The 18,503-nt window shown below is 31.0% G+C and overlaps 1 protein-coding gene and 1 long non-coding RNA gene across 2 annotated transcripts; both read left to right on the forward strand.

Moving 5' to 3' along the window:
• Window positions 1-2,496: 2,496 nt before the first annotated feature.
• On the forward strand, window positions 2,497-3,212 carry LOC148770311 (uncharacterized). Its single transcript, XR_016031582.1, has 2 exons — window positions 2,497-2,632; window positions 2,762-3,212. It is a non-coding gene; the product is annotated as an uncharacterized LOC148770311 (long non-coding RNA).
• Window positions 3,213-11,802: 8,590 nt separating this feature from the next.
• On the forward strand, window positions 11,803-15,490 carry LOC105955669 (ethylene-responsive transcription factor RAP2-7). Its single transcript, XM_088820016.1, has 10 exons — window positions 11,803-12,125; window positions 12,348-12,903; window positions 13,338-13,363; window positions 13,526-13,556; window positions 13,663-13,750; window positions 13,858-14,003; window positions 14,160-14,263; window positions 14,430-14,560; window positions 14,969-15,064; window positions 15,233-15,490. Exons 2-10 carry the CDS (start codon window positions 12,359-12,361, stop codon window positions 15,389-15,391), a joined length of 1,326 nt encoding a protein of 441 aa, XP_088676142.1. The 5' UTR covers window positions 11,803-12,125; window positions 12,348-12,358; the 3' UTR covers window positions 15,392-15,490.
• Window positions 15,491-18,503: the final 3,013 nt, after the last annotated feature.

The raw sequence follows: 18,503 nt of genomic DNA on the forward strand, positions 1-18,503 counted from the left end.
GGGGTTTGGATATGTTTCCGTCACAGTGGGTGAAGTGGAGACGCTAGGTGTTCGATATTGTTTGATTCACTTTGTAGAGTTATCAACACCAAAAAATACCGGTCTTCAATGGATTATCGAATCCGAATATCTCAATCAGGAGTTATCTCGAGAGAATTGTAGATGTATGAACATGTTTGTTTTGCTTGGACGTTATGTTGTTTATCCGAGCAAAAAAAAAAACGAATTTGTAATTATACAGAGTGGTTTACATGTTTAGTTTGTTATACATAGTGGTTTTCATGTTTACATACTTGTTATATATAGTGATTTTCATGTTTATATATTTGTTTATACAGAGTGGTTTTCATGATTATATAGATGTTTATATATATGTTTATATAGCTGTTTATACAGAGTGATTTTCAAGCTTATATAGCTGTTTATATAAAGTGGTTTTCATGTTTATATAGCTATTTATATAGAGTGGTTGTCATGTATCTTTGATTTTCTCCTCCCTAAAACATGCTTATTTCAAAGTGATTACACTAATTTAATAGTTGATTGCGTTAATATTAATGTGGATTATGCTTATTTTATAATAATTTTTATAGTGGTTTTCGAAAAATTTATTAATTTTCGATGAATATGTAGTGTATTTCAATTTTTTAAATATGAACCATTTAAAAAACTGAAATAAAATTTTAAAAAATAACAAATTTTTGTTTTAAATTGAAATTAAAAAAATATTAAAAAATAAAAAATAAAATGGAAAAGCATAAACTCAAAATGGCGTGAGATAGGAAATGGCGTGAGATATGAGGATTTGTATATTTTATTTTATTTTTAATAATTTTCATAATAATATAATATGGTAACTTTCACTAATAGTTTAAAATTTTAAATCGAAAAAAAAAAAAAAACCATTAAACAAAATAAAAAAGATAAGGAAAAAAAACTGAATTGGCGTGATGAGGGAAATAATTTTTGGAGAAGATTTGGGTGTGGATTATGGGTATAATTTTTTTTAAATTAAATAATTATACTAATTAATAAATAAATGATTTATCAAGAATTAAAATCTCAATGAAGAGTGTTTGGCATATAACCCCTAAATTTTATCAGGGAAAACTAATTTTGACATTCAATAAACAATTAATATAAGGAGTTTTTGTGCATAAGTCCCCAACCAAGCATGTTTATTATTCTAGGTTTAGGGACTATATCTCTTTCACTAATAAGTTCATCCCTTTAACATTTATTATAAAATAGAAGAAATATTCATGTATATGTCAATATTACCCTCAACACTTTATACTCAATTTTTAATTGTAACTCCATTTTAATCAATTTTGTCCACAAAAATCCGATTTTGACCACAAAAAATCAATTTTGACTTTTTTTGGAGCATACTTTAATATGATTTTTTACTTTTTTTTGGAGCATACTTTAATATGCTCCAATTTCATCCTCAACTTAATTTAATTTCAATTTGGCATCAAATTTCACAAATTATTCAATTTTGACCAAAAACTTTTTTTTTCAATTTTTTTTTTTCAAAATGTTTTTTCAAAAAAACTTTTTTTTTTTTTTTTTGTTTTTTTTCTTTTTTCTTTTCTTTTCTTCCGGATTTCTTCGCCGGTTTCCGGCGGTCTCCGGCGTTGATTTTTTTTAGTGTTTTTTAAAGTTTTTTTTTTTGTTTGGTTTGTTTTTTTTTTTTTTACATCCGCCGCTAAACGTGGACCGTAATTGTGCTGTCACTGACAGTAAATTAACGTAATTATAAAGTCAATGACTGTTAATTAACGTAATTGTACTGCCGTTGACAATACATTTATGTAATTGTGTTGCCGTTGACAGTAAATTAAAGTAATATTATTATTTTTTTTGTTGTTGTTTTTTTTTATTTTGTTTGATTTGTTGACAAGTGAACGTAATTATATTACTGTCACAGTAAAATAACTGTAAATACAATAATACTGTCAACAACATCAATATTATTATTTTTTTTGGTTTTTTGTTTTGTTTGAGTTATTCACGGAGTAACGTAATAATATTATTGTCTATTATTGTAATATTACTGTAAACACAATAATATTACTGTGGTTGACGGTAATATTACTGTTATTATAGTAATATTGTTGTCAACCACATCAATATTATTATTTTGTTTGGATTTTTTATTTGTTTATGTTATTCATGGAGTAACATAATAATATTACTGTCTATTATTGTAATATTACTGTGCATGGTTGTCAAAATCGAACGATTCACGATTTGAATCGTCCGATTCGATTCGATTCAGACTCAACTCGATTCAAATCGGTGAATAAATCGAAAAATTAAAAAAATCGTAACCAAATCGTTTAAATCGTTGGTAAATCGCCCAAATCGTGCGATTTGTACGAGTTGGGCGATTTGGTCAGATTTGCTTCATATTGTTAATATATTATATATTATTAAATTATAAAGTGATTTTTAGAAGACCCACTTTCCAACCACAAACGTTGTCTTTTGCCATTCTCCTTGATTCTCTCTTCTCTCAGCAAAATTCAAGGAAGAAAAATCATCCCCACTCCCACCATCTGCCGTCAAAGCTGCTAGGATAGGCCTAGGGCTTCTTCTTGATTTGGTCTTCAACCAAGTTACACAGGTAATTAATTATTTTACACTTTGCACACTCTTCTAGATATATATATATATATATATATATATATATATATATATATATATATATATATATATATATATTTAAATTTTGTATATTATCATTATTTTGCAGATTTCTTATGGGGAAATCAAAGGGGAAGAAAAGCAAGAGCAGTGATGATCCAGGATAGAAACATTACCAAAAGATTGATGAAGGAAACATGCGAATAAGATCATTTAGGAGGAACTAGAAAAAATGATGAACTATGTACAAAATGTTCTAAAGAAATTCTTAAATTATTTTTTAAATTATCTGGAAAGTCAAAAAACGAAAGGAGATTATGAGGATGATGGAAATTTTGTTGAAGATGATGTTGGTGAAATTCTTGGAAAACGAAAAGGACGAACAAGTGATTAATGACATTAGCAATACTATTTTTGTATTACACTTTTTGTGGTTTTGTTGTGTTGAAAAGTCCATGTTTAAAGAAACATATGACATGGATTTTTATTATATGCGACATGATTTCTGCTGAAAAATAGTATGTTATGGATATATTAATATTTATATTTTTTTTTTTAAATCTTACGATTTACGATTCGATTCGATTTACGATTCACATTTTTGATAAAACGATTTTCGATTCGATTTACGATTTAACAACCATGTTACTGTGTTTGACGGTAATATTACTGTTGTTATAGTAATATTACTGTCACTCACAGTAATATTAATTCTTTTGGTTTTTTATTATGTTTACATTTGTTGAACGGTCAACATAGTAATATTACTCTATTACACAATAATAATGAGTTTTGTTGTGTTAATATTATTGTGCTAGAGATTAATATAGCAATATCACTGTGTTAAACTGTAGTTTAGTTTAATTTTACTGTGTTTAACAGTAATATAGTTAATATTACTGTCAATCATAGCAATATTGCTGTTTAAACGAAAAAAAAGGTTACAGTTGGAAAGAAAAGAAGAATTTTTTTTTGAAAAAGTCAACGCTAGAGACCGGCGTTGACCGCCGGTCAACGCCGGAAACCGCCGAAAAAATTCGGAAGAAAAAAAAAATGAAAGGCAACGCCGGAATCCGGCTGGAAAAAAAAAGTTTTGAAAAAAAAAGTTTTGGGTCAAAATTGAATAATTTGTGAAATTTGGGGTCAAATTGGGGTTAAATAAAGTTAATGATGAAATTGGAGCATATTAAAGTATGAGGGGTTATTTTAGTCCTTTACAAAAATCTGGACTATGTGTGGACTTATTGGTAAATGAGTTTTTTGTCTAAATCTCTTTATAACTAAGTATCGATTGATGGGCTTATTTGTAAAGTTCCCTTAATATAAAGATACCTTCTAATTTTTGGTTTTAATAATAAATATAATTAATTAATTTTTTGCTATAATATAATTATTTGGGTAAATTACAATCACCCATGAAAGAATGTCAAATTACTAAAGAAAACCCTCATGTTTGGGTAATCTTCTAGATAATTTTTACACATCCACTCTTATGGTATCAAATTCAACATAATATTCTAGATTTTGTGGAATGGTCTCTAGTTTGTACATTGTCTTGTGAAAAAATACAGTTTCTGATGAAAAACATATCTTATGATCATCTTGCTTCAAAATATGGAGCTCGAATGGGATAAAACGGGTACAAACTTCAGAATATTGTATATAATCTAGAAGTTTCCACTAAATTTGACACTACAAAGGTGAACGTGTAAGGAGATTCAAAGTTAAGAGGTGGAAGTAATTATCGAAACAGAAGGGGCTTTTTCGGTTTGACCTTACCTCAGGAATTCCGTAATTTACCCTACTTATTTCACTTAATAAGGAATTAGCAAATGTACAACATGTGAATTTTGGACCACAGTCCAAAAATTATTAAAAGAATGTAAATTTGGATCCGGCCCAAACCCTGAAACACTTGCGATTATAGCCCACGAAATAAGCCCGCCTTTCACACGGCCCGGCCCAAACTGAATACGGATGAGAGGAAGGATATTTCGGGAAATAATGTAATATGATGCCAAAAGACTTTCGGTATACAAGGAGGAGAAGAGGCCACGTCGACTGCCACAGCCATAAGCATTAAAACCTCGTACCCCCTGCCGACAAGTACAAACCTGTCTTTTGATTTTTTATTTTATTTTATTTTATTTATTTCTTTTTTTTTTCTGACAATTACTATTTGTTTAATTAATTAATATAAGGATACAGGTGTTTTACTATTGTTAAATAATTTATTATTATTAATAGAATTCAGAAATCGAGGTCCCCTTCTAACTAATTATTGAAATTTGAAACCACTTGCATGAAAAATCTGGTCTAATCTCAAGTTTTAGATAAAATAATTTCATATGTAATTAAATATTCGTATTATCTTCATAATTAAGTATTACAACATTATATAATTAGAATGAGGGTTGAGAAGACACCTATTTTTAAATAGAATCTTACTTTAATAATCCCATTCAATATGGGGTCAAATAATCAATGGGATTAATTCTGTTTTACGCCCTAGAAATATACTCCCTCCGTCCCAATTTAAGTGACGTTTTGGGTTGTTGCACACGTATTAAGAAAATCAACAAATGTGCATAGATTATAGTGAAAAGCACAGGAAAAAACTAATATGTCCCTGACAATAATTATTTTATACTAACTAATTAAGAGTGATAAATGGTAAAATTGAAAATAGTGCAATTAATGATAGATTGAAAATCTAAAATGACAAATAATTTGGGACAAAAAAAACTCTCTAAAAATACATATAATATGGGACAGAGGGAGTAGTATTTTTTTCGCTTCGCATTCTTAAAAGAACTTCATAGAATTTTGGTATGTCGAAACACACTGATTCATTCATTATACACCCTGAATTGAATTTATAAAACTTAACAAATGTAATTTCATATATTTTGTTGGTTTATTTATTTCTCGAATGCAAAATGTCAAACTGAACTGTGATATTTTTCTACCTCCAACTTAATTTCGAGCATACGAAGTGCGAAAATAACAAAAATCCCACATGAGTTACAGGAAAAAAAAAACTATATTTATTTACAAAAAGAATTAATAAAATCTTCTTACTAAATTATTCGTTTGATGGATCTTTATTATAGTTGGTGAAAATATTAATCTTATATATAAAAGAAAGAAACGTTGAGCAACCCTAAGAAACCCTAATGGCATTCCTGTAATTATTTATTTTTAATACTTTTTATCTTATATATAAAAGAAAAAAATGTTGGACAACCTTAAAACACCCTAATGGCATTTCTGTAATTATTTATTTTTAAATTTTGTTTTACTAATTTTCTAACTATATTTTCAACAATTATCAAAACTGGTGAATCGTGAAAAATACTTCCGGCTTCAACCTCCTATTTTTCATTAATATATCTCAAATTTTAAGAAATAAAGATAGAAATTCAATTTGTTAAATTGATTCCTTTTTTCAATTTTAAAATTCGATCCCGTGCATCGCACGGGGAAAAGATGCTAGTTTAATATAAATCTAAATCCTAGAAAGAGAATATTATTTTCAACTAACTTGATTTTTAAAATATGTTGACAAAAAGATGTATTTTTATTTTTACACTTTATACGTTCGAAAGGATTGATAAATATAAAAAAAAACTAATTTGACATCCGGCCTCCTAAAAAATTCCACGAAAAATAATAAAATACCTTCAGTAGCTTTAAAAATTCATTCGGAGTGTATTGCGCGTGATATATTGTGTTTCGGATGTGCAAATTACTATTAAATTTTTTTAGAGTACAAAGTAGATTAAGCCAATAATCAATATATTTTTCTTTCTTTCTTTCATCACCTTGATTTAAAATATAATACCTAACAAAAATGGGGCTCTTTGAGAAAAACCCCTCACTACTTTTTTTAATGGAGGGAGGCCCAAAATATTTTAGTCCATTTGAGAAAAATCCACACTCATTTTCAACCATTATATTTCCCAGCTTTACCCCCGCCCGCCACATCAGCACTGGGTCACGCGCTCAGCAATTTTTTTTTTTTTTTTCCGTTTTATTTCCCGTCTTTTCTGTATCAGTTTCCTTAATCGACTATGAAGCATAGTCAATTAACCTTAATCGACTATGCTTCATAGTCGATTAAGGAAATTATTTAATTATTTAATTTTTTTTTTGTTTTTTAATATTTTTTTTCTATATCAGGTATATACTAATCGACTATGATGTGAAGCATAGTCGATTAAGAATCTGCTAATAAAAATAACAAATCACAATTGCGAAAAAAATACAAAATCAACTATATATTACAAAAGCAAAAAATATAAAAATATTATAAATGAGATTATACAATTTGGAATCAATAAACAAAAAGTTCAAAAAAAAATGGATTGATCAACCTTAATCGACTGCCAGAGCATAGCGATTAGCTTAATCGACTATGAACATGTACATAGTCGATTAAGGTCTCAGCATGCGCGGAATTCTCTACCCAGCGCCGTCCTCCGCCCGATCCACCAAAAAACCCTAAATCTGCCTCCCCATCGTCACCACACCGCCGCCACATCACACTATTCATATTGTTGTAGAAAATCCTCAATAGTATGCGTGTTGTTTGAGAAACGTGATTTCTTCGACAAATAAAATTATAATAAAACAAACAGTAATTAATTACTCCATCAATTTTTACTCACAAAAATTGATGTTGCAGAGTATTCAAAATCAAAATTTAATGGAGATGATGAATTTAAAATAAAAACAAATCAATCAGTTAAAGAAAACAACCCGTATCGGCAACAGCTTGTTTGACGGGGTCTTCATATCGTCGAGCCGAAACCTCGTCGTCGCCAGCCTTCGCGGTCAGAGCTCCACCCCCAATATGTCCAATCATGATGGTTGCAACAGTTCTTCACCCAATATGTCTGCCAATGTTCGTCGGAACAGTATTTAACAGCGTCGGCCGAAATCTGATCGAGAAGAGAAGAAGCAGATCGAGAAGAAAAAAAAAAAAAAAACGAGAGAAGAGAAGAGGGAAAATGAGAAGAAAAGAGATAACAGCGGGGGAATATGATATGTCAAACTTTAGGGTTAAGAGTAAGGGTATAATTAGAAGATTAGCTTTATTAATTATCCAAATTAACAACAAAAGGGATTTTGGGTTTTTCTCTAATTATTTTTTGAAGGAGATGTTTTCTTAACTCATTTTACTAGACGAGGGGTTCTTGTTAATTATCCCAACAAAAATTGACTAAAATTTATTGCATACATCTATAATGTAATTAAAGTTAATCTATAGATACTAAAACAAAGTCAATCAAACAATTTATGTTAAAGAGTTCATTTGGTAATGTGTGGATGGGGTTATACATACATGCATATAGATATAGATATATAGATGTTCAATTACTCCTAATTAATATCTGGGCTACGTTATTAGCACGGCTCTTATGGCGCGTTTGGTAAAACTAGAATAGGGGTCTAGTCAAGAAAGAAAAAAGGTCGGCCGACACTACCTTATCCACATGTCATTCCTAAGGTTCTTGATGCCCACGTGGCGGTCTGTTATTGGTTTATAACCATCTAGCTAAGCAGCTTTGCCTTTGAGGTGATGTATCAATGGTAGATTTTTTCTTAGATTTTAGACCATGGTTTTTTAAAGTTTAGCTAAACAAATATTAAAACTAAAATTTATCCTTTCACTTCAAATAATTTATTTTAATGCCCAAGTACTATTTATTTTTCAACTAGTATTTGTTACATGTGTTCCAAATTGTGCGTACAAATAAAACAAATGTCATTGTTAAATTACAAAATTACATGAACGATTAACGAAACGCGTGCATATATCTAACGATTCGAGTTTGATTTTCTATGTAATAAATATTATTAAGTCGAGCTTGTTGCAGAAAAAAAATTTACATTGTCTAGTGTAATTTTTGTACCTCTCGTTTACGTTCAAAATATTACGCGAGAGCAAAATATTAATTGCGGATTTCTTCATTTTAAAACATATAAATCATTTTTTTCTTCTCCATTTAGTCTAGGGGTGAGCAAAAAAACCGAAAAACCGAACCGAAAACCGAAAAAAACCGAGCCGATATGTACCGTCCCGACTTAAAACCGCATACACGGTAAATTTTTTTTGAAAAATCGTAAATATCGGTTTGTGTATGGAGAATTTAAAAATTACCGAACCGATTTCCCGAACCGAACCGATTTATACAAAATGATGTATTTTTTATATATATTATAAATACTTACCCTAGCGTGCCTCTATCTTTCGAGCGCCTCCATGTGACGTCGTTTTCTATTAATTAATTTTGGTTGTGACGTGTTTTTTATTAGTTAATTTTCGGTTGTTATTTGTTAATTTTCTCAGATAAATATAATGAAAGTCCAAATATATGGGTTTTATGCCGAACCGGTTCGAACAAATAGACGAAATCGAAACCGAAAATAAACCGAATTGATACCGAAACCGTTACCGAAAACCGAAAAACCGATTCACACCGAATCGAAAAAACCGACATATTCAGTTTTTAAAATATGAGAAACCGATATTATCGGTACGTGTTTGATTTATTGGAAAAACCGAGCCGTACCGACCCTTGCACACCCCTAATTTAGTCACCATTTACAAAACTAGTTGCATGGGTATATATAGAGCATCTAGTAATATTATTGATTTGTAAAATTTAATTGCAGATTTTGACATTTACAGCGAACCCAGATTACTTTTTTAAACCCTGTCTATCGAACGCTCCATTCGCTTCAAATTAATAGTAATTTTTAAAGAACTTTTTTTCGTTTCAATAATAACGCTTTTATTACATTCTATTTTTTTTTTTTTCATTTTTTGATTTATTAAGGTGATGTTTGCAAAAGTTTTCAAAAATAGATTATTAGCTTTTTTCAGTACACATGTTCTTAGGTTTGGAGAATAAGCTTTTGCTTTATCTTATTTAAAATAAGTTGTTTTAATTTTTTACTTCTGCATTTAAATAAGCTTTTATCGTCTATAAAATTCATTTATATTTATTAACTGTCTTGATAAATAATTGTGCCAAAAATTTTAAACGAAGTGGATGAAGTACATCACTAATTCTTAATAATTAATCACAACCAAACAAAAGATTTAAATGACTAAATATATGTAATTAAATAGTAAAGTACTAAATTTAAGTGGGTGGGTATCAAATCAATCTTGATGGAAGAATAAACTTTCCATTTTCATACATTATTGATTTTTGACAGTGCCCTTTCGTGTGGGGGAAGGGGAACAATGCATGAAAATGGCAAGTGGCCTTGGTTTCTTCTTTAAGTTATTTTATTTATTTATTCTATTTATTTATTTATTATTATTTATTTATGTTTTTGGTATTTGTGTGAACGACAAGAATCCCCCTCTTCTTGCAAATTGACATCATTCGTGATGTTATCATTCCACCCTAATAATATTTATAAATCTAAATTTCTAAATAAATATAAAACTCTGCAGTCGGTATTAACAAAATTCTATTAATTTAAATAAATATTCGAATAGTGAACTAATAATGTAGTGTTTTTTTACTATGTTAGGATCATAAGAAATTATTAGTTAAGCGAACTTATTAATTTATCGAGGTGCTATTGTAACAATTTTGCTAAAATTAAGATTATAATGCGACCAAATTTCTCAAAAAATAGGATTTGTTGTTTAAACACTAATCTTTGTATTTTTCTTTGTTTTTTAATTGCCGAATTTTATTTAATTATTAAAAGAAAAATCCTATTTGGACCAAGCCTAAGATTCGAGATGTTATATCAATCGACGAAATTGTAATTTTGGTCCTCTATGTTAACCAATTTAGGAATTAGTCCTCTAGATTGTCATATTTCAATTTTACACACAATAACTTTACAAATTTAGCGTTTTGTAGTCCTATTTCGAAATTTTAATTCTACTATTTGATAAATTTTGTGGCTAACAACCTCATCCTAATTTAGTTATATGAATATTTATAAATTATAAATAGTTCTCTACCTTGATTTATGAACTTGTCATCTCATGTGATAAAAATTCTACCAAAACCTAAGATAGATGTGGAATTAAAAAAATTAGAAGTCCGTATAAGTAAAATCCGTTAAATTTGTTTGTCATATGATAAAATTTGAGTTCAAGCAATTAAGAGAGGATAAAAATGCCAAAATTACAAAGTTATTGCATGTGAAATTGAAATGGGATAACTCGAAGGACTACATCTCTAAATAGACCAACATAAAGGACCGAAATTACAATTTTCCCTATATCAATACATGTACTCTCAACTCTGTACTAAATTCGGTTCTTACTAAAATAAGTATAGAATAATTACTATTTTTCTTTTTTGCACTAAATACCATTCTTATTACTAAAAAAAGCATAGAATAAGTACTATTTTATTATTTTGTTTAGGATGGTTAATTAATTATATGTGTTACGAATATTACATAGTTTTCATCCAAATAAGTCTACTAAAGAAAATATAAGTGCGTACTTTCTAGGGTTGGCATGAATAAATATATAATTACACATCAATTACTCATGCTAATTTGTTAAATTAAATTACCCTACACTCGATTAAGTGTATATACAAGTTACATAATTATCATAGCAATAATATTTAAGTAGTCTAGTGTGGTTTACGTCTCTCATATAATTAACAAACTATTGTACGTGGGTGTAATTTATCCAGTGCACCTATATATAACTCGCTGCTTGTTTCTTCATTACAAAATTTGAATTATGAAAATATCATCGAAGTATATGTACGATTTTTATCTAATTGATAAATACATATACTAATTAGTTGTTTCGAATTTATCGTGTGAAGCACTGATAATCGTCTCGATGGCATCACCCAGACGATTAGCACATAGATATACAATGGATTCATTAATATTTAATCAAGCTCGAGAAATGTGACTCAATAAAATATATAAGGAAGTATTTTTGTCAGACAATACATACTTGAGGGCAGTTAAAATTACTTAAATAAAAGAGAATTTTTCATAATTCAATTTTTACCTAAGTCATCGACTCTAATTATTATTACTACTACTACTAATAATAATAATAATAAAAAATAAATAAATAAATAAATAAATACATTCATAAATAAATAAATAATAATAATAATAAATAAATAATAATACAGACATCTTTCATTTCATGAGCGTTTGTTTGTTAGACTGTTAACATTCCACTCTCTTTCCTCTTTTCTTTCTCTCTCTACATTTCTCTCTCTCTCTCTCTCTCTCTCTCTCTCTCTCTCTCTTCTTCTTCTTCTTCTTCCTTCTTCTTCATCCTTCCTTTAGAAAGCGATCAGAATTTACTCAACACGGCAATAATTGAACCCGGTTCGGAAATGCAACTCCTCCGATTCTCTTTTTCTCTCACTAAAAACCCTTTCCCCTCTCATCAATTTTGGTGACTGGGGTTTTCGGTTTTTGATTTGTGCTTACATTCATTCATTCAGGTATATATATACATATAATGGAGATATGTATAGATACAGATATATATAAACACAGTTACCAGATGGTATCTCGATTTAGTATTTTCTCTCTCTTACGGAGAAACCATCTGCAAATACTGCCCAGCTAGGCGGTGTACAACTGCTGCATAGAATTACAGCTGTTTTTTCTTTTTTCTTTTTTTTTTTTTTAATTTTTTTTGTTTTCTACGCAAAAACACACAGTGGTGTGTGAAATGCTGGATCTGAACATCGACGCCGGATTTTCCGCCGACTCCGCTTCCTGCGATGAGAAAACTAATCGGAAGGCGGAGGAGAATACCGCTGACGCCGATTCCTTTACCTCCACCACCACTACCTCCGCCACCAACAATGGCGGCTCCGCCGCCGATGAGCTCGACTCCGACAGCCGTGCTCCCGGAGACTTCGTCTCCACTCTCAATTTCTCCATCCTTGGCGAAGACGTGGTCGAAATCGATCGCGACGTGGTTAATGATAATATCAGAAACGAGCTGCAGCTTTTTCCGGTGGGGGATTTGTATTCGTCACCGGTGGCGGACAAAGCTAGGTACTGGTTGAATTTGTCGGCGGCGACGGAGGTCTCCGCCGCCGGTGGGGTGGAATTGGGGGTTTTGACTGCAGTACAACTGCCGTCCCCTAATAATCAGGTGCAACCGCCGGCGGCGGCGAAGAAAGGTCGGCGTGGGCCCCGCTCTCGGAGCTCGCAGTATAGAGGGGTTACTTTCTACCGGAGAACTGGAAGATGGGAGTCGCATATCTGGTCCGTCTATACACACACACACACACACACACATATACATACATTATATATTGCATGCATGTCTGGGTGGGTTATATATGTGGATGTGTGGGTTTTAATTAGGGTTCCTTCTTTGGATATATTCTGTACTTCATACTACAGTACCTGTATTTTTGCTGCTATATATAGAATATATCTATTATTATATATCATTAGTAAGGGTTTTTCTTGTTTCTATATTTAGTCCCAATAAATTTGGAAATTATTCCATCTTTCACAATTTGATGATCAAATTTTGTGGGCTTTTCCGGTTCTTTCTATGCTACACTCGGCGGGTATTTACCATCGATCCACACCCACCAATGTGGGTGTGTGTGTTTGTGTGTTTTTTGTGGGTGTGATTTTGAGTGAGTAACTGTGACTGTAACTGAATTCTGTGTGTTGTGATGTTGCAGGGATTGTGGTAAACAAGTATATTTGGGTAAGAACAGTGAGCATTTCGTTTTATCTATCCCGTTTTTCAATTCGTTGTTGTGTAGAAACAACGAGCGATAAATTTTGCCTAAATGATTTATGTAATCGACCGTTTACCTCTCCTCGTTTCGGTTCTGCTTACTGATGAGTTTTTCGTGTTTCTTTCCAGGAGGATTCGACACTGCTGATGCAGCAGCTAGGTAAGAAATACGACTTGCGAGTTACGAAATGGACGCTCGGAATCTTTTAATTTCAAATTCTTTTTAGAAGTTAATTTTTAGTGAAATTACATTCTGTATCTCGCAGAGCATACGATCGTGCAGCGGTCAAGTTTCGTGGAGTTGATGCCGACATTAATTTCAATATCAATGATTATGTAGAGGACATGAAACAGGTTGATTATTATAGATTGGTGTATGTATATGTATATGTATATATAGATTTTATATATACACATTTTTTTTTAACGAAGTTCAATGACAAGAATTGATGATTTTGTAGATAAAGAACTTGACGAAAGAAGAATTTGTTCAAACACTTCGGCGACAAAGCAGTGGGTTCGCTCGAGGAAACTCAAAGTACAGAGGTGTAACCGTGCACAAATATGGTCAATGGGAAGCACAAATGGGTCAAATCCTCCACCATAAGTATGATTTCCCTTTCAACTTTTCATGTATAAAAAGGATTATAGACACACACACACACACACACACACACATATATATATATATATATGTTTGTACGAGGACCTATTTTTCGTTTATTGGGTTTCGTTTAAGCTTCCATTTGCGTTTCTGAATTAGGGTTTACGACAAAGCAACTATTATGAATAATCCGAGACGGCCGTTTGCCAACGTCATGCCTAGTAATTACAAGACCGAAATAACTAGCACTTCCACAGACGGAGGTATATATATATATATATATATATATATATATATATATATATATATATATATATATATATATATATATATATATATGTGTGTGTGTGTGTGTGTGTGTGTGTGTGGAAACGATTTTGTTAGTTTCGTTTTTTTCGCTGATTCTGTTAAGTTGAATTGTTGCTTCAGGTAGTAGCGGGAATCTTGATCTGAGCCTTGGAATTTCTTTCTCTTCGGATAGTCCGCTCACGAATTACACCGCCAAGAACTTGCACTCCGCTTATGCATCTAATGGATCTCCGGACGCAAAAAGAATAAAGGTATGCATGAATTTGCTTCAGTGTTTGAATATTCTCGTGTTGATTTTTCATTTTTAGATAGAGAATCAATTTTTTTTCCGTTAATTTTCACTTAGTTTGAGCTTATGCCAATTGCCATCCTCCGATCATTGTTCGCTGTGTCAGTCTTCGTAAAATGTTAAAATAAATGTTGTTCCACAATAATACGAAGAAATTACGATAAACCGTTAAAAAAACCACTTATGTATGTTTTTTTCTTGGATGTACTCGTGTTGATCTAGGTATAGATAAATAATTATTTTGGGCTATTATATTGCTCTTGTTCCGATCGGGTACTGATATATATTTATTCACTGCAAGGTTTTATTATAATATGATCTTCGGAACTCATTTAATAAATCCATATTAAATTTTGGTTCGATTCGACAGGTTATTGAACCCTCTTCCTCCCACGGGCTCAGAATGACAGCTGTGTGTGCTTCAATGGGAGACGCCACATATTCTGCTTTTTCACCAAACAATAAGGTAATTAATCTCTAAACAAGAATCAATCAACGAGCTTAATTGTATTACTAAGCATTCTTGATTTATTAGTATTATTTTTTTAATGTTGGATCGAAAAGAAATTAAATGTTGTTTTAGGGTCACAAATTAGTGATGGAAAATTCTTTTTTTTTTTTGTTGTTGTATCAGGAAAGAGCTGTGCCACATTTTTCGTATAATGCAACATCATCAAGATTCTCTGCCACTACTACAACGACGACTACGGCAACCTCTCCGTACGCCAACTCGCTGACATCATCCACATCTACACCGCAATTTGCCGACACATCTCTTCACAGGCTCTTATGACCGTTAGCTCCAGTTCGAAACCACTCAATAAAATCATCGGCCAGTGAAGCTAGCCCCAGGTTTATTCGATCTCTTTTTAATCATACATATTATATATATATATATATATATATATATATATATATATATATATATATATATATATGTATTAAAAAAAAAAAAAAAAGGAAAAACGAAGATTGTGTACATTCTGAATTCTAGTAAGAAATGGGAAGGACGTTTATTAATAGTGATATGTGGTAAATCAACTGTGGTTATGATCTTTGGCTGGGAAAATATATATCAAAGTGTTGATGATAGTTGTTATAACTTCAATGAAAGGTGACATCTAGTGAGGCTTGGTCATTTCTTTTTTAGTATTTATGCTGTGGAAAATATTCCACGCAAATTAAATATATTTTAGGGTAAATTTCACTTTACCCCCTTCTACTTTGGTTGGATATCACTTTACTCCCTTGTACTCTTAATTGCATCGATTTTCGCCCTTGTACTTTGGTTCGATATCACTTTACCCCATTTTACTCTCAATTGTATCGATTTGCCCCCTTGTACTTTGGCTCGATATCACTTTACACCCTTCTACTCTCATTGCATCGATTTGCCCCCCTTACTTGAAAAATTATCTCAATGTGGCCTTCGTCGTTAGTTTTCAGACCTTTTGACCTTAACACCGTTTGATTTTAGTATGAAAATTACTAAAATGTCACCCCTCCATTTTAAATAATTATTAAAAAAATAAAAAAAAAATAAAAATAAAAAAAAAACAAAAAAAAAAATTCATGACAGCGAGAAAACATAGTCTACAACGTTAGCCACAATTTTCTTTTTTATTATTTTTTTATTAATAATTATTTAAACTAGGAGGGGTGGCTTTTTTGTAATTTCCAAACGTAGATAAAACGGTGTTAAGGTCAAAGGTTCGAAAACTAACGGCGATGGCCACATTGAGATTATTTTTCAAGTTGAAAGAGGGCAAATCGATGCAATTGAGAGTAGAAGGGAGTAAAGTGATATCGAGCCAAAGTACAAGGGGGCAAATCGATGAATTGAGAGTAGAAGGGGGTAAAGTGATATCGAACCAAAGTGCAAGGGGGTAAATCGATACAGTTGAGAGTATAAGGGGGTAAAGTGATATCCTGCCAAAGTAAAGGAGGTAAAGTAGAATTTACCCTATATTTTAAGGTGGTGTTTGCAAACATTTTTCTGAAGTGATTATGAGCTTTTTTTTGGTACAAAATCAGTTTTTCTTTAAACATTAAAAAACTCATAATCACTTTGGAAAAACGTTCGCAGACACCACCTAAGCCTTATTTATGTTGAGAAGTGCTTAAAATATTATAAATTGAAACGATTTTTTTTTTTTTTTGTCTTTTTTACCCAAAAACAATTCCAAATGTTTTCAAAAATTGTTACATGTTTAAGAATATGGACAATTTGCTAAACATCCTAAGCACTAATATCCTTTCGAATCGGGACAATCGTATATGACTATTTTTGCGTTTTGATAAAAGTATACCGAGTAGTTTAGTTAAAGAGATTTGACATAAAATAATCATTTTAGACTGAAAATGTCTTATTATCCTTCAATTCATCCATCCTCAAAATTACATCCATTCTAAAAAAATCATATTTCTTTCACTTTTCCTCCTCTCCTTACCAGTTCCGTGCCGTTGCCTTCCGCCACAATATTATGGGAAAAAAGTTGTTTTCATCTATGTTTATTTTCAGTGCAAATTCTTCAATTAAGCTGTCTATTTCAAATCTAAATTGTCTATTTTTCAGTCTAAACTCTACAACTATTATTTTCAGTCTAAACTGTCTAGTTTTTACTCTAATACTTTAGCAATTTTTCCATTAAGAATAAACATACATATATGATACATATTTTTCATACTAAAACTTAGAATAATGCTTTGGGTTGGATCGCAAAATGACTTTGTAACTTCTTATAACTTTCGATGTTTTTACATTTATATAAATGAAATCTCTCACTCACCAAAACACATCCACAATTGTCTCTCAACGGATTACGTTCATATGCATTCCTTCTTTATCTCGTTGTTATTATACTTTGTTTACACCAAGGTCGATTTACGACATTATCCAAATTGTCCAATAAAGAAACCATGTGTTCTTTCATCTATTAACACCTTTAAAGAAATAAAAAACACACACTAAAAACTTGCGTAAAAGAGATATTCTTTTATGTAAAAAACAGTATAAAACAACCGATTTGTGACAAAATGTGTGAATCTCTCGGACAAAATTCTATCTACGCTGGTGTTTTTGCTTCTAATCGGCTCGATTAAGAATTCCTTAATTCCGATTTTGTTAGGCATAGAGATTTGTTAAACCCCATCTTCAATTATTTACAGTTAGTTGTTTATTTTCATATACTACTTTAAACCAATTACTTCAAAATTTTCGTTTATCCGTTGCTAACTTACGGATTGAAATAATTTCAAACTATCTTTCGATTATGAGCAGTGGCAAAGCCAACGGAGGACCACGGGGGCCATAGCCCCCCGACTGCGGTTGTTAAATACGATGGTAACTTAGTTGATCATAAGTTATTCAGTTTTTGCACGGCGTTAAAGGAGAACGATTCTTTCTCCGAAATTTCTTTCTGGGACTTGAAAGTTACAAAGGAAATGGATATGAAGTTGTGAATAAGTCTTCCAGAATAATGCTGAATGCCCTGCCCCGTAGGGCTTGACCATTTCTGAGAAGCTTCGAAGACTTGAGATTTTGGTACAATCATGAATATTCAATTACAAGTGAAAATCAATCGAAATTTGGAATGAAAACTTTGGATATTGAAAACTAATTCAAATTTTGTTTAAGAAAACTTCGAAGTTAATAAATCGCATCGGAAATTGGAAAGGAAAAAAGATTGTAACCAAAAAAGAATTTGTCACATCAAAGTCGACAAACCAAAAAAAAAAAAACTCTTTCTTTTTCTCATTCATCTCTAAATCGAAAAAATTACAAAAAAAAAAAAAAAAAAAAAAAAAAATTGTTAGAAATCGAAATAAAAAATAATGTTTTATAATAGAAAACTTCCAGAAAAATTCAAAAATTCCATTTCAACCTAACCGTAGTTCGAAATTTT

This window comes from Erythranthe guttata, chromosome 6 (genome assembly GCF_056151865.1).
Source record: "Erythranthe guttata isolate IM_541 chromosome 6, IM_541, whole genome shotgun sequence".
NCBI classification, from domain to species: Eukaryota; Viridiplantae; Streptophyta; class Magnoliopsida; order Lamiales; family Phrymaceae; genus Erythranthe; species Erythranthe guttata.